This window comes from Nicotiana sylvestris, chromosome 3 (assembly GCF_000393655.2).
Source record: "Nicotiana sylvestris chromosome 3, ASM39365v2, whole genome shotgun sequence".
NCBI lineage: Eukaryota > Viridiplantae > Streptophyta > Magnoliopsida > Solanales > Solanaceae > Nicotiana > Nicotiana sylvestris.
In genome coordinates this window covers 178793916-178816657 of record NC_091059.1, presented here as the reverse complement: position 1 = coordinate 178816657, position 22742 = coordinate 178793916, and the positions used below count along the sequence as shown (strand labels likewise).

General features: G+C 41.6%; 2 protein-coding genes across 2 annotated transcripts; one reads left to right on the top strand and one right to left on the bottom strand.

Moving 5' to 3' along the window:
* Positions 1-6235: 6235 nt before the first annotated feature.
* On the top strand, positions 6236-7876 carry LOC138888424 (uncharacterized). The gene is made up of 4 exons (XM_070170287.1): positions 6236-6426; positions 6586-6795; positions 7373-7573; positions 7636-7876. The coding sequence occupies exons 1-4, from the start codon at positions 6236-6238 to the stop codon at positions 7874-7876; spliced, it is 843 nt and encodes a 280-aa protein (XP_070026388.1).
* A 3749-nt stretch (positions 7877-11625) lies between these two features.
* On the bottom strand, positions 11626-19592 carry LOC138888423 (uncharacterized). Its single transcript, XM_070170286.1, has 5 exons — positions 19402-19592; positions 14628-14771; positions 13509-13866; positions 12419-12574; positions 11626-11919 (listed from the first exon to the last, which is right to left on the bottom strand). The coding sequence occupies exons 1-5, from the start codon at positions 19590-19592 to the stop codon at positions 11626-11628; spliced, it is 1143 nt and encodes a 380-aa protein (XP_070026387.1).
* Between the last annotated feature and the right edge of the window lie 3150 nt (positions 19593-22742).

The window sequence follows — 22742 nt, the reverse complement described above, 5'->3', positions numbered from 1 at the left end:
TGCAAAAAAAGCAACAATTTTGTTCCTCCAATCCCAGGTTAAGTTATTAAAATTTACCTCATTCGCATCAAGATCAAGAACTGAATGAAATAAATGTATCACTGAGGCATTTGCATCGTTTGCCACGTCGGCCGCAGATGTGAGATTAGCTAGGGCATCTGCTTCAAGATCTTCGTCCCTGGGTATTTGTCTAACTTTCCAATCTTGAAATTGTTTTATCAATTCCTGTACCTTTTCCAAGTACTGCTGCATCCTTGCTTCCCTGGCTGTATAAGTCCCCAGCATTTGATTAACTATGATTTGTGAATCACTCTTGATTATAATCTGATTTATGCCAAGTTCTCGTTCCAGTTCTAAACCTGCAATCATAGCCTTATATTCTGCCTCATTGTTAGTTATGGAATGACATTTAATAGCTTGCCGAATGGTTTCACCCGTAAGTGGTACCAATACGACCCCCAAACATGCTCCTCTCACATTAGATGGGCCATCAGTGAATAAAGTCTAAGTTCATAGGTTAGCTCCATTGAACACCTGTAATTCTTTTTCTGCTTCTAACTGTATTCCCTGACTAAAATCAGCCATGAAATCAGCTAATACTTGTGGTTTTATAGCAGTTCTAGGTTGGTATGCAATTGCGTATTCACTTAACTCTATTGCCCACTTAGCTAACCTACCTGATAACTCATGCTTATGTAATATGTTACGTAAAGGGTAGGTAGTTACCACAACGATAGGATGACACTGAAAGTAAGGTCTTAACTTTCTAGATGCCATGATTAACGTAAGTGCAAGTTTTTCTAACTGAGGATACCTCGTCTCTACATCTAACAAAGATTTACTTACGTAATAGATAGGGGATTGTTTACCTTGCTCTTCTCGGACCAAAACAGCACTTACCGCCACTTCCGAAACAGCAAGGTAGAGGAGTAGCTTTTCCCCAGCCTTTGGTTTTGCCAACAAAGGTGGATTTGATAAGTACGTTTTCAAATTCCTAAGTTCTTGTTGACATTCCTCATTCCATTCAAAATGATCCTGCATCTTAAGGGCTGAGAAGAATTTAAAACGCTTCTCTGATGACTTAGAGATGAATCTTCCCAAAGCCGCAATTCTCCGTGTTAATCTTTGAACTTCTTTCTTGTTTGAAAGTATGTTAGGGATTTCCTCAATGGCTTTAATCTGTGCAGGATTCACTTCAATTCCATGGTTAGAAACAAGAAAACCCAAAAACTTACCTGATGCAACGCCAAATGCATATTTTTCGGGATTTAACTTCATATTAAATTTGCGCAAAATTGAAAATGTGTCAGATAAGTGTGATATGTGATTTTTTGAGTACTGAATTTTAACAAGCATATCATCTATATATATCTCCATAGTCTTTCCTAAATATTCCTGAAACATTTTGGTAACTAACCTCTGATACGTTGCACCTGCATTCTTTAGACCAAAGGGCATTACTTTATAACAGTAAGTCCCCCTGTCTGTTATGAATGAAGTTTTTTCTTTATCTCCCGGATCCATTTTAATCTGATTATAACCTGAATATGCATCTAAAAAACTTAATAATTCGTGACCTGCAGTTGCATCAATCAATTGATCTATGTGTGGTAGTGGAAAAGAATCTTTAGGGTAGGCTTTGTTAAGATTTGTATAATCTACACAAACCCGCCACTTACCGTTTTTCTTTGGAACCACAACAGTATTGACTAACCAGTTAGGATACTTTACCTCTTGAATGGAACCAATTTTTAGCAGTTTTTGCACTTCTTCTTGAATCACCTAATTCTTGAAAGTTCCTTGCTTTATTTTATTTTGCTTCATAGGAGGATATGACGGATCTTCATTTAGTTTATGAGTCATCACCTCCGGTGGTATTCCTGTCATGTTGGAGTGGGACCAAGCAAAACAGTCCATGTTAGTTTTCAAAAATTCAATTAACTTACCTTTCATTCCTTGGTCAAGATTAGCTCCGACATAGACTTTTTTATCAGGCCATCGAGCGAATAACACAACAAGTTCTAATTCCTCTATTGTTGTTTTGATATTTTCATTCTCTTCTGGTTCTTGAATGGTATCAAGCCTTGAGTCTACATCTGTTCGCCCTTGTTCATTTGAGGTTTGTGTTGTGATGTCCTTAACTGCCTTCTGTGATTGCTATTTGCCTTCACTTCTCTTGCTTGTATCTGCAACAGAGTTAATAGCCCTGGATGTATGTTGATCTCCACGAATTTGACAAATTCCCCATGGCGATGGAAATTTGATAACTTGATGCAAGGTTGAAGAGACAACATCCATTTCATGGATCCATGGTCTCCCTAGAATCATGTTGTAAGCCATCTCCATGTCTACTACCTGGAACTTTGTATCTTTGACGACCCCTTCAGCAATAATGGTGAGTTTTACCTCTCCTTTCGTGACGACACTGGAATTATCAAATCCGGATAGAGTATGCGCCTTTGGTATTACTCTATCTTCAGCTTGCATCTCACGTAGCACTCTTAGCAAAATAATGTTCACGGAACTACCTGGATCAATCAAAACTCGTTTCACATTAGTATCATGCACAATTAAAGATATTACCAGTGCATCGTTATGAGGGGTTAATACGCCATCTGTATCTGCATCATTGAATGTAATATTGCCTTCTTCTAATACATGCTGCACCCGTTTCCCTTGGGTAATAGTTACTTTGGAAGTTTTGTTAGCTGCAGTATATGACACACCATTGATGTCTTCACCCCCACTTATAACGTTAACAGTTCTTTTGGGAGAAGGTGGTTTTGGAGGCTCCTGCCTGTTCTTCATGTAGGCTTGCTTGCCTTTCTCGCTGAACAACTCAGTAAGATATCCTTGTTTTAATAAATGATCAACTTCACTTTGTAAAAAGCTGCAATTTGCTGTTTTATGCCCGTGGTCATTATGGAACTCGCACCAATGGTCAGGGTTGCGCCTGTTTGGATTCGATCTCATTTCCTTTGGCCATCGAACCTTATCTCCCATGCTTTTCAAAACAGCTATGAGCTCGGAGGTGCTGACGTTGAAGTGTAACCTCCGAATCTCGCTTTTAAATTTCTATCATCATCCCATGACTCATAGTTGTTTCGCTCGTTCCTAAATCTTGATGAAGAACCTGATTCTCTGTCTCTTGATCTGTGATCGTGCCTTTGATTATCCTGTTTTGACCGTGAGTCTTTTCCCGCAGGTCCCATATAGGGCTCGTACCTGTTTTTACCGGATCGTTTTTCGATCTCTACACGTCTTGAACGTATATTTTCTTCTTTTTTAGATCGTGGAATAGTATCTTCCTCAATTCTCAACTTCGTGCTATACCTGTTATAAACATCATTCCACGTTGTACCTGGGAATTCTCGAAGGCTTTCCTTGAGTCTCCTCGTAGCTTCCGAGCTTTTTTCATTCAAATTGCTTGTAAAAGCTATAGCTGCCCAGTTATCAGGTACACGCGGCAATGTCATTCTTTCACGTTGAAATCTATCCACGAATTCTCTAAGCAATTTTGAATCTCCTTGCTTGATTTTGAAAATATCCTCCATTCTTTTCTCCACTTTGTGGGCTTTCGAGTGTGCTTTGATGAAAGAATCTGCAAGCTCAGCAAAAGAATTTATAGAATTTTCAGGTAAAAGGGAATACCATGTTAGTGCTCCTTTGGTGAGTGTTTCACCAAATTTCTTGACTAATACCAATTCAATTTCCTATTTAGTCAAATCATTGCCTTTTACGCCCGTTGTGAGTGAAATCACGTGGTCTCGTGGGTCTGTTGTTCCATCATACTGTGGAATATCAGGCATTTTGAACTTTTTTGGAATTGGGAGTGGGGCAGCACTTGGCTTCCAGGGTTGTTGCGAATATCTATCCATGTCTACCCCTTTGATTATGGGCGGCACCCCGGGTATCTGCTCTATGCGTTCACTTTTCTCCTTGGGCTGTTTCTGCAAGGTTAGTACTAAATTTTGTAAATTACAATTAATTACATTACCTGGTTCTCTCTCCTACGATTTACTAGGAGTTCCACCGTTGCCTGAGTTAACAAGCTCGGAACGAGGGTTTTCTATAGTGTTATTATTTGGAGTAGGTGTGGGTGTTGCAATAGGTAACTGGTTAACAAGCGCCTCAACAGGTTTGTTGACCTAAGCAGTAACTAATTTCTGCAAAGTTTCTTCAGTAGCTTCAACATTTTGAAATTGAGCGTACTCGTTTGATTGAGACTCATTAGGAGAACCCTCGCGAGATTGTCGTGGAGAGTCTTGCGGAGTAGGAACTTGAGTGTTAATATTTTGTGGATCTCCCTAACTTTATTGGTTCTCTTGGTTTCCTTGAGTGTTGTCATTGTTATTCGACATAATTGATGCAACAAGGAGGGGCTAAGTGAAAAGAAAATAGATTATCAGACTCCCGGTAATGGAACCAATTTGTTTAACCAAAAAATAGAATTCTAGTCAAAGATAGAATTTAGAAGAATGCGGGTTACTGATAATCAAAAGAATATGTAAAAGAAAGTAATTTGGGGTAACCAGAGTATAATCAGGAGAAAAACAAGTGAATCAAAGTATATTCCAATAGTATCTCGTGTCTACAAGTGGTCAGATACCTCCCTTTTATAGGTATCTTGAAGATATGTGTTTTCCCCAAATCATAATGAGGCTATTATGAATAATTAAAGACATTGAATGCTACGTTACACAATCATTATAATCAATACAAATTCTCTAACGTATCCAGTATTTAATGCCTGTCAAATTTCGTATCTGCGCTCTTTATTATGGTCAGATCGATTCCTTTTGATAAATGACTTAAATAGGTACGGGCTTGAATCCTTCGAATGTCTTCCCATGCCTCCTCATTTTCCTTTGCTCATTTCTATTGCTGCCCGTGCCTCTTGACTAATTATAATTCTTTGACTATTTGCCCAGTCCACATGTCTCAACATGTTACTTACATATATAAATGCAATTTTTCCCAATACAATAATATTACGGACATAATGTCCTGATTTTGCAAATTGAATTGAAAAAGTTAAGGACACATTGTCCTTAACGTTTTTGCTGTTCTTCTGTATATTAAGGACCTACTGTCATAGTTTTGCAAATTATTTTGAAAAAGTTAAGGACACTTGGTCCTGAAGTTTGAGATTCAAGTTGAAAAGTTCAGGACACTTGATCTTGAACTTTGACTTACATGTTCAATAGTTAAGGGCACTTGGTCCTTAACTTAGAGTTATAAGTTAAAAAGTTAAGGACAGGTCGTCCTTAACTTCAAGTTTCAAGTTCAAAAGTTAAGGACACTTGGTCCTGAACTTAGACTTACATGTTCAATAGTTAAGGACAGGTAGTCCTTAACTTCAAGTTTCAAGTTCAATAGCTAAGGATACTTCGTCCTAAACTTTGACTTGCATGTTGAATAGTTAAGGACACTTGGTACTTAACTTAGAGTTCCAAGTTAAAAAGTTAAGGACAAAGTGTCCTTTACTTCAAGTTTCAAGTTCAAAAGTTAAGGACACTTGGTCCTTCACTTTGAATTCCAAGTTCAAAAGTTAAGGACACTTGTTCCTTTATTCCAAGTTCATAACTTAAGGACACTTGAACCTGAACTTTAAATTACAAGTTCATAAGTTAAGGACATTTGGTCCTTAACTTGGTCTTGAACTTACAGTACTTGTTCTTAATTATACAAGAATTGCTCTATAAAATATGTCATGAGTTTCCCATTCTTTTGACTTGCAGGATGGAAACAATATGCATTATAGTTGCTTTTAATGGTAGATGGACTGAAGACTATAAGTATCTTAATCATCAAACAAAGCTTGTTCTATTACCTGAAGGCAATTCGGTTTGAAGATTTCATTAAACAGATCTTTGAATTTATTGAATTGGATAGAGACAAGTTTGAAGCAGTGATATAGATTGATATCAACCTTGGAACAAGCAAGGGAATGCTTGTATCAAAAGATTTAGATCTTCACACATGGATAGAGTTACTAAAAACTCATTCACTCTTCAAGGGCCGTCGTTTCATTGTTGATATTTCAGAAAGAGTTTTTGGATCAACAAGAAACTTTGAACATGTCAACAGAGAAACTCAACATGACAATCAAAACAAATGCCAACAGATAATGGAAATAGATATGGTTTAAGCTCAACCAATAACTGAAGAGGTGCTTCAAACACATGTCAACAGAGAAACTCAACATGACAATCAAAACAAATGCCAACAGATAATGGAAATAGATATGGTTGAAGCTCAACCAATAACTGAAGAGGTGCTTCAAACATTTGATTCTATTCAAGTAGAAGGACAAAGCATTATAGATATTGACAATGAACAAGCTTTGAGTATTCAAGTCTTAGAGAGTGCACCGGTAATTGAAGAAGTTGCTGAAAAAACCTCTACTCAACTAATTAGACGAAGGTCAAATTTGAAACAAAAAGAATCCCCAACTACGATATTAAGAGAAAATGCTTAGTTGGATGAAATAAAAGTGGGATCAATATTTGACAAAAAGAAGAGTATAATTAAATATCTTTCGAATATAGCAATTAAAGGACATTTTGAATTCAAGATTGTTAGATCAAGCTCAACAAGATATTCATTGAAATGCAATGATGATAGGTGTGGGTGGTGTGTGCGTGCTTTCAGAATTAAAGATTCAACACTGTTCAAGATAGTAAAGATTGAGAAAAATCATGATTGCTCTGTTAACACTATGAAAGCTGATCAAAGGCATGCAACTTCAAAGTTGATTAGTGGTTACATTATCGACAATCTTCGAGACCCAAGGTTTGAAGTGACACCAGCTTTTGTCATGGTAGAAATTTAAAAATTGCATGGACTAGACATTGGTTATCACAAGGCGTGACGTGCTATTCAACTTGCTTCCGCTTTAATAAGAGGAACTCCTAAAGAGAATTATGAATTATTGTCTTCATACTTGTATATGATGAGAAGTAAAAACCCGGGAACATATACTAACATAAAGATAGACGACAACAACAGGTAAACCATAAAAAAAAGTTTATTAGTCCATTTTATAAAACTTAGGACATGTTGTCTTTAACCAGTTAACTTTTGAGCTTGTAACCAGAAGTTCAGGACTGGTTGTCCTTAACTTTTGAACTTGTAAGTCAAAGTTAAGGACTGCTTGTCCTTAACTTTTGAACTTTGAACTCAAAGTTAAGGACTGCATGTCCCTAACTTTATAACTTGTTATTCTAAGTTAAGGACTGACTGTCCTTAACTTTTGACCTTGTAAGTCTAACTACAGGACTATTTGTCCTTAACTTTTGGCCTTGTAATCTAAAATTCTGGACTACCAGCACTTAACTTCTGTTGACCTTGTTTTATATTGTATTTTCAGGTTTCTTTATATGTTTTATGCATATGGATCATCAATATCTTGTTGGAATCATTGTAGACCAGTGATTGTTGTTGATACAACTTTTTTGAAGTCAAAATTTCATGGTGTTTTAATGATTTCAGTTTCAAAGGATGCAAATAACCAAATTTTCCCACTAGCCTTTGGAATAGTAGAATCTGAAAATAACAATTCCTATGAGTGGTACTTTAGTCAGCTTCGTAATGCAATTGGGAGCCGTGAGAATGTAATTTTTTATCAAACAGGCATCAAGCTATTGCATATGGTATTGCAAAGATATATCCTGAAAGCCATCATGGAATTTGTATCTATCATTTGGAGCAGAACCTAAAGCGAAGGAAAGTGAAAAGTGAGGTCATAAAACTTTTCCAAAGTGCTGCAAGAGTATACAGGCGCAAAGAATTTGATCTATACATGTCAAATATAGAAAAAGTAGATAAGAAGACTTATGACTATGTCACGACCCATTTCCATAATAGATCGTGATGGCGCCCAATACCATTGTCAGGCAAGCCAACGCGGAAATATAGTTAAGTTCTCATTTTACTTTCACCAAAAGTAAGTGCAGCAATTCCTTAAGTTAAAGTTAAAACCAAAAATGATTAGTAATGTGCCAAAAATAATTATAAAACCCCAAAATAATAGCCTACTAATGTGTGTGCCAAGACTTGGTGTCCCAATTAGTGGGCAACTAGTAGAATGTACAAAAGAATAAAACTATCCTACTATCCGAGGTAGAAAAGACAGCAAAAGTAAAGAAAGACTCCATCAAGCTGCTGAACGGCACAGGAAGGGGGCAGCTCACCATGGAAGTCTCGGACTATGAATCAGGGGCACGCACCAGACTGATAGCCAGATGTACCTGCCTCAGATCTTTTACAATTACGTACAGAAGTGTAGTATAAGTACATAAACAATATGTACCCAGTAAGTATCCCGTCTAATCTTGAAGAAGTAGAGATGAGAGGTCGACCTGATACTTACTAGGGTCAAATAATATAATAAAGTGTTATGCTAAGCATGGGAGTCGCAAATAATCAACAGTTTGTAGCAAGAGGTAATAAGTCAGGTTCTTAACAATTTTACAGTTAACCAATTATATTTCAAGTATTTAGCAGAACAAGTCATGGATAAGATTTCACATAGATATCATGCACACATTATGCCGAGGTCAACGGCCCAATCCAACAGAAAATAAATTGTGCACTGCCAGAGGGTCGAATGGCGCGAACCATAGATGCATGTATCTCTGCCGAGGCGATCGGCCCGATCCACAAATATTAATTAATATCAAGAAAAACACATGAAGACGTATTTATTTTCAAACAAATTCATACAAGTGTCCAACAAGTGTATACATTCGCTTATATTCCTTTCCAAGTCTCTAGCATATCCTAAGTGATCATATTAGCAAGAAAATATAGAGACGTTCACAAGTATAGCGTGATATGGGTCCTAGACTACCCGGACAATTAACATAATAGTAGCTACGCACGGACTCTCGTCACCTAGTGTGTACATAGCCCCCGCATTTAGTAGCAAATTATTCAGTTATTACACCTATAGGGACAATTCCCTCTTACAAGGTTAGAAAGGAGACTTACCTCGCTCCAAAGTGTACCTGTAATACCAGGAACGAGCGCAAACCCTCAATTTGGAGCCGAACGATCCAAAACTAGTTAAATGAGGTAGGAACTAGTCAATATAAGCTCACAAGATCGTATTCTAGCTATTTAAGCAATTTCCCAACCTTAAAGACAAGTTTTCTAAAATCCAACCCTGGACCCACATGCCCGGATTCCGAAATATTTCGAAGGAAGTTGTTCTCTATAACCTAAGGATCAATAATATATGATTTCTAATTCATCTCATAACAAATTTCGTTGTTAAATCTAAATTTTATCAAAACCCTAGGTCTTGCTCTAATCCCATGGTTTTCACTAAATTTTATGTGTTAATCTACCCAAAACACAAGTATTAAACTCACATTAAGTAGAATTAACTTACCTTATGATGCTATGTTGAAATCCCCTATTTGAAAGCTCCAAAATCGCCCAAGTGTAGAGATAAAATGAAATAAATGGCCTAAGTCCCGTGTTTAAAAGTTGTGCCCACATCTCTGATGTCGCATTTGCGACATCAGGTTCGCAAATGCGAACTCGCAATTGCCACAAAATCTTCGCAATTGCGAACTGGTTCCCTTCCTGGTTTCATCGCAAATGCAATCCTGGGGTCGCAAATGCGGACCCTGCAGGGTTCGCAATTGCGGTGCAATTGTCGCAAATGGTTTCCTCGAAAATGCGAGGTCGCAATTGCGAACAAATTCCTCGCATTTGCGAGACCTGTAATTTCTCATAGATACACCAGAAAACAAGGGTGCTTTTCACCCCCAACCCATGCCTGAAACTCACTCGAGCCCTCGGGGCTCCACTCGGAACACCCACACATGTCCAACAACATTGTATAAACTTGCTCGAGTGATCAAATCGCCTAAATAACACCTAAAACCACGTATTCAACACCAAAACACATAAAATCCTTAAGAATATTCAAATTCCTATCTTTACAACCGAACGTCCGAATCACGTCAAATCGGTCCCGTTTCTCACCAAATTTCACAGACAAGACTAAAATATTATATTGAACCTGTACCGGGCTCCAGAACCAACATACGGACCCGATACCAACATGATCAAGCATTATTACTTTTCATTAAATCCTTAGAATTTCAACTTAACAATTTCTAATAAAAATTCATTACTCGGGCTAGGGACCTCGGAATTCGATTCCGGGCATATGCCTAGGTCCCATATTTTCCTATAGACCCTTCGGGACCGTCAAAAAATAAATCTGGCTCCGTTTGCTAAAAATGTTGACCAAAGTCAAACTTAGCTTTTTAAGAAAATCTTAAGGAATCAAATGAGCATATTTCAACCCAATTCCTTCCAAATCCCGAACCAACCCTCCCCGTAGGTCGTAAATTAGTTAAAGCAAGTGCGGGAAGTTTTATTTAGGGAAACGGGGCTCTAAAAGTAAAACGACCAGTCGGATCGTTACATTCTCCACCTCTTAAACAAACGTTCGTCCTTGAATGGACATAGAAAAGCACCTGAGCTTCTGAATAAATGTGGATATCTGCTCCGCATGCCCTTCTCGGACTCCCAAGTTCCCTCCTCAACTGGTTGGCCCCTCCACTGGACCCTCACCACATAAATCCTCATGGACCTCAACTGGCAATCATGTCTATCAATAATGGCTACTGGCTCCTCCTCATAACCCAAACTCTCATCCAGCTGAATAATTCTGAAGTCTAACACATGGGACAAGTCGGCATGATACTTTCGAAGCATCGATACATGAAAAACCGGATGAACTCCCGATAAGCTGGGGGATAAAGCAAGCTCGCAAGCAACCTCCCCAACTCATCTCAACACCTCAAAGGGGACAATAAACCTTGGGCTCAACTTGCCCTTCTTCCCGAATCTCATAATGCCCTTCATTGGCGAGACTTTCAAGAGAACCTTCTCGCCAACCATGAATGACATATCACGCGCCTTCTGATCTGCGTAACTCTTCTGTCTGGACTGAGTTGTGTGAAGCCTCTCCTAAATCAACTTTACCTTGTCCAAGACATCTTGCACCAAATCTGTACCGTATAACTTAGCCTCACTTGGCTCAAACCACCCGATAGGAGAACGACACCGCCGACCGTATAAAGCCTCAAATGGGGCCATCTCAATGCTGGACTGATAGTTGTTGTTGTAAGCAAACATTGCCAAGGGCAAGAATTGATCCCATTGTCCTCCAAAGTCAATCACACATGCTCTAAGCATATCCTCTAAAATCTGAACTGTCCGCTCGGATTGGCCGTCGGTCTGATGATGGAGTGTCATACTAAGCTCTATACGGGCCCCCAACTCACTCTGAATAGCTCACCAGACATGGGAAGTGAACTAAGGGCCTCTGTCTGATATGATGGAAACAGGCACACCGTGTAATCGGACTATCTCCCGAATATAGATCTGAGCATACCTCTCTACTATATAAGTAGTCACCATTGGAATAAAGTGGGCCGACTTGGTCAACATATCAATAATGACCCACACTGAATCAAACTTCCGCAAAGTCCGCGGTAACCCAACTACGAAATACATGGTAATGTGCTCCCATTTCCACTCTGGTATAGGCATCTGCTGAAGTAGGACACCCAACCTCTAGTGTTCATACTTGACCTGCTAGCAACTCAAACACCTAGCCACATACTTCACTATGTCTTTCTTCATCCTCCTCCACCAATAATGCTGCCTCAAGTCACGATACATCTTCGTAGCTCCCGGATGAATGGAATACCGCGAATTGTGTGCCTCCTCCAGAATCGTCTCCCTCAGACTATCAACATTAGGAACACATAGATGACCCTGGAGTCGCAAAACACCATCCTCGCTAATAGAAACCTCCTTGGCACCTCCTTGAAGAACCGTCTCTCTGAGAATCGCCAGATGTGGATCATCGAACTGCCGGGCCTTTATCTACCCCAATAATGAAGATTGAGCAACCACATATGCAAAAACTCGGCTGGGCTCTGAAATGTCCAACCTCACAAGTCTATTAGCCGAGGACTGAATGTCCAAAGCTAGTGGCCTCTCCTCTGCTGGAATGAACGCCAAACTACCCATACTCTCTACCTTCCTACTTAAGGCATCCGCGACCATATTTGCCTTGCCCGGATGATAAAGAATGGTGATGTCATAATCCTTCAGTAACTCAAGCCACCTGCGCTGCCTCAAATTAAGATCCCTCTGCTTGAACAAATTATGTAGGCTGCGATGATCAATATAAACCTCACATGACACCCCCATACAGATAATGCCTCCATATCTTAAGAGCATGAACAATCGCAGGCAACTCTAGATCGTGCACAGGATAATTCTTCTCATGAACCTTCAGCTGACGCGAAGCGTATGCAATAACTCGCCCCTCCTGCATCAATACACGTCCCAAGCCAACGCGTAAAGTGTCGCAATATACCGTATACATCCCCAAAAAGGAAGGCAACACAACAACTGGTGTTGTGGTCAAAGTTGTCTTGAGCTTCTGAAAGCTCTCCTCACAATCAACGGACCAACAGAAAGGAGCACCCTTTTGGGTCAATCTAGTCAAAGGTGATGTAATAGATGCAAATCCCTGCATGAATCATTTGTAATAGCTTGTTAACCCCAGGAAACTTCTGATCTCTGTCACAGAAGTATGATGTGGAAAACTTTGAACTGCCTCAATCTTCTTAGGATCCACCTTAATACCCTCTCCTGACACAACATGCCCCAAGAATGCCATTGACTCTAGCCAAAACTCACACTTGGAGAACTTAGCATATAGCTTCTGCTCTCACAATGTCTGAAGCACTACTCTCAAATGCTGCTCATGCTCCCCAGGCTACGTGAGTATATCAAGATGTCGTCAATAAAGACGATGACAAAGGAATCAATATAAGGTCTGAACACCCTGTTCATCAAGTCCATAAATGTCGTTGGGGCATTAGTCAAGCCAAAGGAGTTCACCAGAAACTCATTATGGACATATCTAGTCCGGAATGCACTCTTCAGAACATTCGAGTCGCGAATCTTCAACTAATGGTAACTCGACCTCAAGTCGATCTTAGAGAACACCTTAGCACCCTGCAACTGGTCGAACAAATCATCGATACGAAGCAACAGATACTTGTTCTTGATGGTGACTTTGTTCAACTAGTGGTAATCAATGCACAACCACATAGTCGCATCCTTCTTCTTCACAAATAACACTGGTGCACCCCAAGGTAATACACTGGGCCTAACAAACCCCTTCGCTAACAACTTCTCAAGCTGCCCCTTCAACTCTTTAGGAGCCATACGGTATGGTGGAATAGATATAGGTTGGGTGCCTAGAGCCAAATCAATACAAAAATCAATATCAAGATTCGGTGGCATGCCAAGAAGAACAAAAGGAAACACGCCGCCAAACTCTCGAACTACTAGAACTGAATCAATTGTCGGAGACTCTGCGATGGTGTCTCGAACATAAGTCAATACGCCAAACACCCCTTCTCGACCATTTTCCGAGCCTTCAGGAAAGAGATAACCCGACTAGATGTATCAACTGTGGAACCCTTCCACTCCAACCTTGGCAGCCCTAGGATTGCCAATGTAACAGTCTTAGCATGGCAATCTAGGACGGCATGATATGGAGATAACCAATCTATGATGACCTCAAAGTCAATCATGTCAAGCAACAGGAGATCCAAACTAGTCTCTAAACCACAGAAGGTGACCATACAGGACCGGTATATCCGATCCAACACCACGGAATCGCCCACAGGAGTGGACATATGAATAGGAGTGCCCAAAGGCTCAGGAGAAATAACTAGGAAACGAGCAAACAGAGATGACACATATGAATAAGTAGACCCTGGATCAAATAATACTGAAGCATCTCTACCACTGATGGAAATAATACTTGTGATGACGGCATCTAAGGCCAATGCATCTGGCCTTGCTGGAAGGGCGTAGAATCTGGCTGGAGCGCTGGCTGGCTAGCCTCCACCTGACTGAGCAGTAGCTGGATGACCTCTCCCTGCCTGGCCTCTACCTCTAGGATGACCCCTACAATTCTACCCTCCACCTCTAGGTGGAAGGGTAGCTGGTGCTGAAATCATAGGCTGCTGAGCCTGTTGCACTTCCTTGCCCCAAAGCCTGGGGCAATATCTCCTCATATGACCAGGGTCCCTGCACTCAAAATAACCCCGCGGTGCGGTGTCCTGCTGCCCTGATGGCTGATCCTGATGGCCTGTAGACCCACTAGTGGATGGTTTGAACTCTTTGGCATAGCACTGAAATAAGAATCAAAAGAACCCTAAGGACCTGAATACCCACCGGAGGAACCCTGAATAGCTGGCGGGAGATAAGAACTCTCTGGCATGGCGCTGAAATAGGAGCATGCTGGAACACCCCGAGCTGGTGGTGGTGCTGAATATGGGGGCTTGCTATGTTGTCCCCTCCCAAACTGATCTCTGCCCCTAGCCAGGGCACATCTCAACTCTCCGGAGAATCTAGTCCTCTTATCCTGCTACATCTACTCCCTACCCCTCAGATGGTAGCCCCCGATCCTTCGAGCAATCTCCACTACTAACTGATAAGGAGACCCTATCTCCACCTCTCGGACCATGTTGACCCTGATGCTAGAATACAATCCTATAACAAACCTCTGTACCCTCTCTGCGTCAGTAGGAAGTATCATCAATGCATGGCGGGATAGCTTATAAAACCTCGCCTCATAATCGGTCACGGATATCTGACCCTGCTGAAACTGATACCATTGTTCTTCCCTCTCAGAGGGTGGAATATACCTGTCCAGAAACAACAACATGAACTGACTCCAAATGATAGGAGGAGAACCTGCGGGTTTGCCCATAACATAAGACTGCCACCATCTGCAGGCCCTGCCCTCTAGCTGAAAAGTAGTGAAGTCGACCCCATGCGACTCCAATATCCTCATATTGTGCAGACTCTCCTTGCACCTATCAATGAAGCCCTGAGGATCCTCATGACACTCACCCCCAGAAACAGGAAGGTGAAGTCTAGTCCATCTATCCAATAACCTCTGCGGGTCACAATCCACAGCTAGTCTGGGCTGGGGTGCCACTGCAGAAACTAGCTGAGCCCTATCTGCGGGTAGTGCACCCGAAGTCTGATACACTACAGCTGCATGACCATAAGCCTGAGCAGTAGGGGTCTATGCTCCCCCTCCTGCCTATGATTTAGCTGGATCTGCTGGAAATAAACTAGCCCGAGTCACGGTATCCATGAATTGTAGCATACGACCCATGACCTCCTAGAATCCCGATGTTGTCATAAAGTTTGATGGGGTAGGCTCAACTACGGGCTCCTCGCCCTACTCCTCGATAATAGGATCTCCTGCAGGATCTGTTGGCGGTGCTAATGGGATAGCTCTGGGATGCCCTCGTCCTCTACCTTAGGTCGATGCCCTCCCCCGGCCTCTACCTCGGCTTCTAGCAACGGGGGGAGCAGCTCCTTCCGGGTTTGGAACATCAGCCATGTGTGTCCTCACCATTTGTGAGAGAATAGAAGAAGGAAATTTAGTATACCAACTACTACACGATAGGAAATGAATAAAGAGTAGTTTTTCCTAACACCCTATAGCCTCTCGAAGATAAATACAGACATCTTCATATTGATCTGCAAGACTCTATTAGGTTTGCCCATGACTTGTAAGACCTACGTTAACCTAGTGTTCTAATACCATGTTGTCAAGACCCATTTCCATAGTAGATCATGATGGCACCCAACACCATTGTCAGACAAGCCAACACGGAAATATAGTTAAGTTCTCATTTTACTTTCACCAAAAGTAAGTGCAGCAATTCCTTAAGTTAAAGTTAAAGCCAGAAATGATCAGTAATGCGCCAAAAATAATTATACAACCCCAAAATAATAGTCTACTAATGTGTGTGCCAAGACCTGGTGTCCCAAGTAGTGGGCAACTAGTAGAATATACAAAAGAATAACACTATCCTACTATCCGAGGTAGAAAAGACAACAAAAGTAAAGAAAGACTCCATCAAGCTGTTGAACGGCACAGGAAGGGGGCAACTCACCATGGAAGTCTCGGACTATGAATCAGGGGCACGCACCAGACTGATAGCCAGATGTACCTGCCTCAGATCTTTTACAATTACGTACAGAAGTGTAGTATAAGTACATAAACAATATGTACCCAGTAAGTATCCCGTCTAATCTTGAAGAAGTAGAGATGAGAGGTCGACTTGATACTTACTAGGGTCAAATAATATAATAAAGTGTTATGCTAAGCATGGGAGTCGCAAATAATCAACAGTTTGTAGCAAGAGGTAATAAGTCAGGTTCTTAACAATTTTACAGTTAACCAATTATATTTCAAGTATTTAGCAGTTAAATTCATGGATAAGATTTCAGATAGATATCATGCGCACATTATGCCGAGGTCGACGGCCCAATCCAACAGAAAATAAATTGTGCACTGCTAGAGGGTCGAATGGTGCGAACTATAGATGCATCTATCTCTACTGAGGCGATCGGCCCGATCCACAAATATCAATTAATATCAAGAAAAACACATGAAGGCGCATTTATTTTCAAACAAATTCATACAAGTGTCCAACAAGTGTATACATTCGCGTATATTCCTTTCCAAGTCTCTAGCATATCCTAAGTGATCACATTAGCAATAAAATATAGAGACGTCCACAAGTATAACATGATACGGGTCCTAGACTACCCGGACAATCAACATAATAGTAGCTATGCACGGACTCTCGTCACCTAGTGCATACGTAGCCCCCGCATTTAGTAGCAAATTATTCAATTATTACACCTATGGGGACAATTCCTTCTTACAAGGTTAGAAAGGAGACTTACCTCGCTCCAAAGTGTACGTGCAATACCAGGAACGAGCCCAAGCCCTCAATTTGGAGCCGAACGATCCAAAACTAGTTAAATGAGGTAGGAACTTGTCAATATAAGCTCACAAGATCGTATTCTAGCTATTTAAGCAATTTTCCAACCTTAAACACAAGTTTCCTAAAATCTGACCTCGGGACCACGTGCCCGGATTCCAAAAGTTTTCGAAGGAAGTTGTTCTATATAACCTAAGGATCAATAACATATGATTTCTAATTCATTTCATAACAAATTTCATGGTTAAATCTAACTTTTATCAAAACCCTAGGTCTTGCTCTAATCCCATGATTTTCACTAATTTTTGTGTGTTAATCTACCCAAAACCCAAGTATTAAACTAACATTAAGTAGAATTAACTTACCTTACAATGCTATGTTGAAATCCCCTCTTTGAAAGCTCCCAAATTACCCAAATGTAGAGATAAAATGAAATAAATGGCCTAAGTCCCGTTTTTAAAAGTTGTGCCCAGGTTTCTGATGTCGCATTTGCGACATCAGGTTCGCAAATAGGAACTCGGAATTGCCACAACATCTTCGCAATTGTGAACTGGATCCCTTCCTGCTTTCATCGCAAATGCGATCCTGGGGTCGCAAAGGCGGACCCTGCAGAGTTCGCAATTGCGGTGCAATTGTCGCAAATGCGATGCTGCCCACCAGCTGCCTTCATCGCAATTGTGGTGGTTTCCTTGCAAATGCGAGGTCACAATTGCGAACAAATTCCTCGCATTTACGAGACCTGCAATTTTTCATAAACACCAGAAAACTGTGGTGTTTTTCACCCCCAACCCATGCCCGAAACTCACCCGAGCCCACGGGGCTCCACTCGGAACACCCACACAAGTCCAACAACATTGTACAAACTTGCTCGAGTGATCAAATCGCCGAAATAACACCTAAACCACGGATTCAACACCAAAACGCATGAAATCCTTAAGAACATTCAAATTCCTATCTTTACAACCGGACGTCTGAATTAGGTCAAATCAGTCCCGTTTCTTATTAAATTTCACAGACAAGACTAAAATATTATATTGAACCTCTACCAGGTTCTGGAACCAACATACAGGCCCGATACCAACATGATCAAGCGTTATTCCTTTTCATTAAATCCTTAGAATTTCAATTTAACAATTTTAATAAAAATTCATTACTCGGGCTAGGGACCTCGGAATTCGATTACGGGCATACGCCTAGGTCCCATATTTTCCTACGAACCCTCTGGGACCGTCAAAACACGAATCCGGGTCCGTTTGCTAAAAATGTTGACCAAAGTCAAACTTAGCCTTTTAAGAAAATCTTAAGGAATCAAATGAGCATATTTCAACCCAATTCCTTCCAAATCCCGAACCAACCCTCCCCGCATGTCATAAATTAGTTAAAGCAAGTGCGGGAAGTTTTATTTAGGGGAACAGAGCTCTAAAAAGCAAAATGACAAGTCGGGTCGTTACATTCTCCACCTCTTAATCAAACGTTCGTCCTCGAACGGACATAGAAAAGTACCTGAGCTTCTGAATAAATGTGGATATCTGCTCCGCATGTCCTCCTCGGACTTCCAGGTTGCCTCCTCGACTGGTTGGCCCCTCCACTGGACCATCACCACAGAAATCCTCTTAGACCTCAACTAGCAATCATGTCTATAAATAATGGCAACTGGCTCCTCCTCATAACCCAAACTCTCTTCCAGCTGAATAGGACTGAAGTCTAACACATGGGACAAGTCGGCATGATACTTTCATAGCATCGATACATGAAAAATCGGATGAACTCCTGATAAGCTGGGGGTAAAACAAGCTCGTAAGCAACCTCCCCAACTCGTCTCAACACCTCAAAGGGGCCAATAAACCTTGGGCGCAACTTGCCATTCTTCCCGAATTTCATAATGCCCTTCATTGACGAGACTTTCAAGAGAACCTTCTCGCCAACCATGAATGATACATCACGCGCCTTCTGATCTACGTAACTCTTCTGTCTGGACTGAGTTGTGCGAAGCCTCTCCTAAATCAACTTTACCTTGTCCAAGACATCTTGCACCAAATCTGTACCGTATAACTTAGCCCCACCTGGCTCAAACCACCCGATAGGAGAACGACACCGCCGACCGTATAAAGACTCAAATGGGGCCATCTCAATGTTGGACTGATAGCTGTTGTTGTAAGCAAACTCTACCAAGGGCAAAAACTGATCCCACTGTCCTCCAAAGTCAATCACACATGCTCTAAGCATATCCTCTAAAATCTGAACTGTTCGCTCGGACTGCCCATTGGTCTGAGGATGGAATGTCGTGCTAAGCTCTATACGGGTCCCCAACTCACTCTGAACAGCTCTCCAGAAATAGGAAGTGAATTGATGGCCTCTGTCTGATATGATGGAAACAGGCACACCGTGCAATCAGACTATCTCCCGAATGTAGATATGAGCATACCTATCTGTTGTATAAGTAGTCGCCAATGGAATAAAGTGGGCTGACTTGGTCAACCTATCAATAATGACCCACACTAAATCAAACTTCCGCAAAGTCTACGGCAACCCAACGACGATATCCATGGTAATGCGCTCCCACTTCCACTCTGGTATAAGCATCTGATGAAGTAGGCCACCCGACCTCAAGTGTTCATACTTGACCTGCTGGCAATTCAAACACCTAGCCACATACTCCATTATGTCTTTCTTCATCCTCAGCCACCAACAATGCTGCCTCAGGTCACGATACATCTTTATAGATCCCGGATGAATGGAATACCGCGAACTGTATGCCTCATCTAGAATCCTCTCCCTCAGACCATCAACATTAGGAACACATAAATGACCCTAGAGTAGCAAAATACCATCCTCGCCAATAAAAACACTCATTGGTACCTCCCTGAAGCACCGTCTCTCTGAGAACTGCCTGATGTGGATCATCGAACTGCCAGGCCTTTATCTGCCCCAATAATGAAGACTGAGCAACCACACATGCAAGAACTTGACTGGGCTCTGAAATGTCCAACCTCACAAGTCTGTTAGCCAAGGACTGAATGTCCAAAGCTAGTGGCCTCTCCTCTGCTGGAATGAACGCCAAACTACCCATACTCTCTGCCTTCCTGCTTAAGGCAACCGCGACCACATTTGCCTTTCCCGGATGATAAAGAATGGTGATGTCATAATCCTTTAGTAACTCAAGCCACCTGTGGTGCCTCAAATTAAGATCCATCTACTTGAACAAATGTTGTAGGCTGCAATAATTAGTATAAACCTCACATGACACCCCATACAGATAATGCCTCTATATCTTAAGAGCATGAACAATCGCAGGCAACTCTTAGATCGTGCACAGAATAATTCTTCTCATGAACCTTCAGCTGACGCGAAGTGTATGCAATAACTCGCCCTCCCTACATCAATACACATCCCAAGCCAACGCGTAAAGTGTCGCAATATACCGTATACATCCCCAAAAAGGAAGGCAACACAACAACTGGTGTTGTGGTCAAAGTTGTCTTGAGCTTCTGAAAGCTCTCCTCACAATCAACGGACCAACGGAAAGGAGCACCCTTCTGGGTCAATCTAGTCAAAGGTGATGCAATAGATGAAAAGCCTTGCACGAATCATCTGTAATAGCCTGCTAACCCAAGGAAACTTCTGATCTCGATCACGGAAGTAGGACGTGGCCAACTCTAAACTGCCTCAATTTTCTTGGGATCCACCTTAATACCCTCTCCTGACACAACATGCCCCAAGAATGCCACTAACTCTAACCAAAACTCACACTTGGAGAACTTAGCATATAGCTTCTACTCTCGCAATGTCTGAAGCACTACTCTCAAATGTTGCTCGTGCTCCCCAAGCTACGTGAGTATATCAAGATGTCGTCAATGAAGACGATGACGAAAGAATCAATATAAGGTCTGAACACTCTATTAATCAAGTCCATAAATGTTGTTGGGGCATTAGTCAAGCCAAAGGACATCATCAGAAACTCATTATGGCCATATCTAGTCCGGAATGCAGTCTTCGGAACATCCGAGTCCCAAATCTTCAACTGATGGTAACCCGACCTCAAGTCTATCTTAGAGAACACCCTAGCACCCTGCAACTGGTCAAACAAATCATCGATACGAGGCAACAGATACTTGTTCTTGATGGTGACTTTGTTCAACTAGCGGTAATCAATGCACAATCACATAGTCCCATCCTTCTTCTTCACAAATAACACTGGTGCACCCCAAGGTGATACACTGGGCCTAACAAACCCGTTCGCTAACAACTCCTCAAGCTGCCCCTTTAACTCCTTCAACTCTTTAGGAGCCATACAGTACGGTGGAATAGACATAGGTTGGGTGCCTGGAGCCGAATCAATACAGAAATCAATATCACGATTCGGTGGCATGCCAGGAAGAACAGAAGGAAACACATCAGCGAACTCTCGAACTACTGGAACTGAATCAATCGTCCGAGACTCTGCGGTGGTGTCCCAAACATAAGCCAAATACACCAAACACCCATTCTTGACCATTTGCCGAGCCTTCAAGAAAGAGATAACCCGACTAGATGTATCAACTATGTAACCCTTCCACTCCAACCTCGGCACCCCTAGCATTGCCAATGTAACAGTCTTGGCATGGCAATCCAGGACGGCATGATATGGAGTTAACCAATTCATGCCCAGGATGACCTCAAAGTCGATCATGTCAAGCAACAAGAGATCTGCTCTAGTTTCAAAACCACGGAAGGTGACCATACAGGACCGGTAGATCCGATCCAAACCCACGGAATCGCCCACAGGAGTGGACACATGAATAGGAGTGCCCAAAGGCTCAGGAGAAATAACTAGGAAACGAGCAAACAGAGATGACACATATGAATAAGTAGACCCTAGATCAAATAATACTGAAGCATCTCTACTGCCGACGGAAATAATACATGTGATGACGGCATTTGAGGCCAATGCATCTGGCCTGGCCGGAAGGGTATAGAATCTGGCTGGAGCGTCAGCTGGTTGGCCTCCACCTGACTGAGCAGTAGCTGGCTGACCTCTCCCTGCTTGGCCACCACCTCTAGGATGGCCCCTACCAGTTGTTGTTTGTTGTTGCTGAAAATAGCTGATTCCTTTCCTTTTCTCTATTTTCACTACAATTCCCAGGTACATTTCTTTGACACTCATCTATGTGAATCCAAGTTTGAAGTGGAGAACAATGAGAATGCTATTGAATTCTGTTGTCTCAGAAAACATTGTCTGTTGATTACTTTTCATAGTTTAATTTGTTTAAATTGTCTGGCTGTTACTGATCGATTTAGTTGGTGTTAATTCGAGCCAATAATTGAGTTGTATAATTGAGACTGATGAATTGTCCAGCATGATTTTAATTATTTCAATGAGTGTGTGGACATTTGGGTATTCAGTTTCATGTGTATAGTCCAGGGTGGGGTTCGTTTAAATTGAGCATCTCATGTTTATACAATTGTCATTTTCTATTTGCTTAAGTTTCACGGTATGCTGAAATTAAATCTGCAAAAGTTGCAGTTAATTTGGAGTCTATACGCATGGTTGATTTTAAATTTGGGTTAGTCTGAATCACATATTTAAACAGCCTCAGATTGGGCCAGTTTTGGGCCTGGCATTTTAGTAGGTAATCCAAGAAGTTAGAAATTAAAAGGAGCCCAGGGATTCGATCCTGGGCTGTACGAGTGCAAGCCAAATTTTGGGCCTGCTTTGGGCCCGACGCAAAAATGCTCTAAGGGCCTGTGCCCACAGCATGTGCAATGGCAGGAGTTGGGTTTGTGGGCTCGGGGCCCATTTACTTGGCATTTCTGCCCGGAGATTCAACTTCAAAGTCGACAAATTGTAGGCCTAATCAATTAGGATCCTCAAGTAGTTAATAGCAC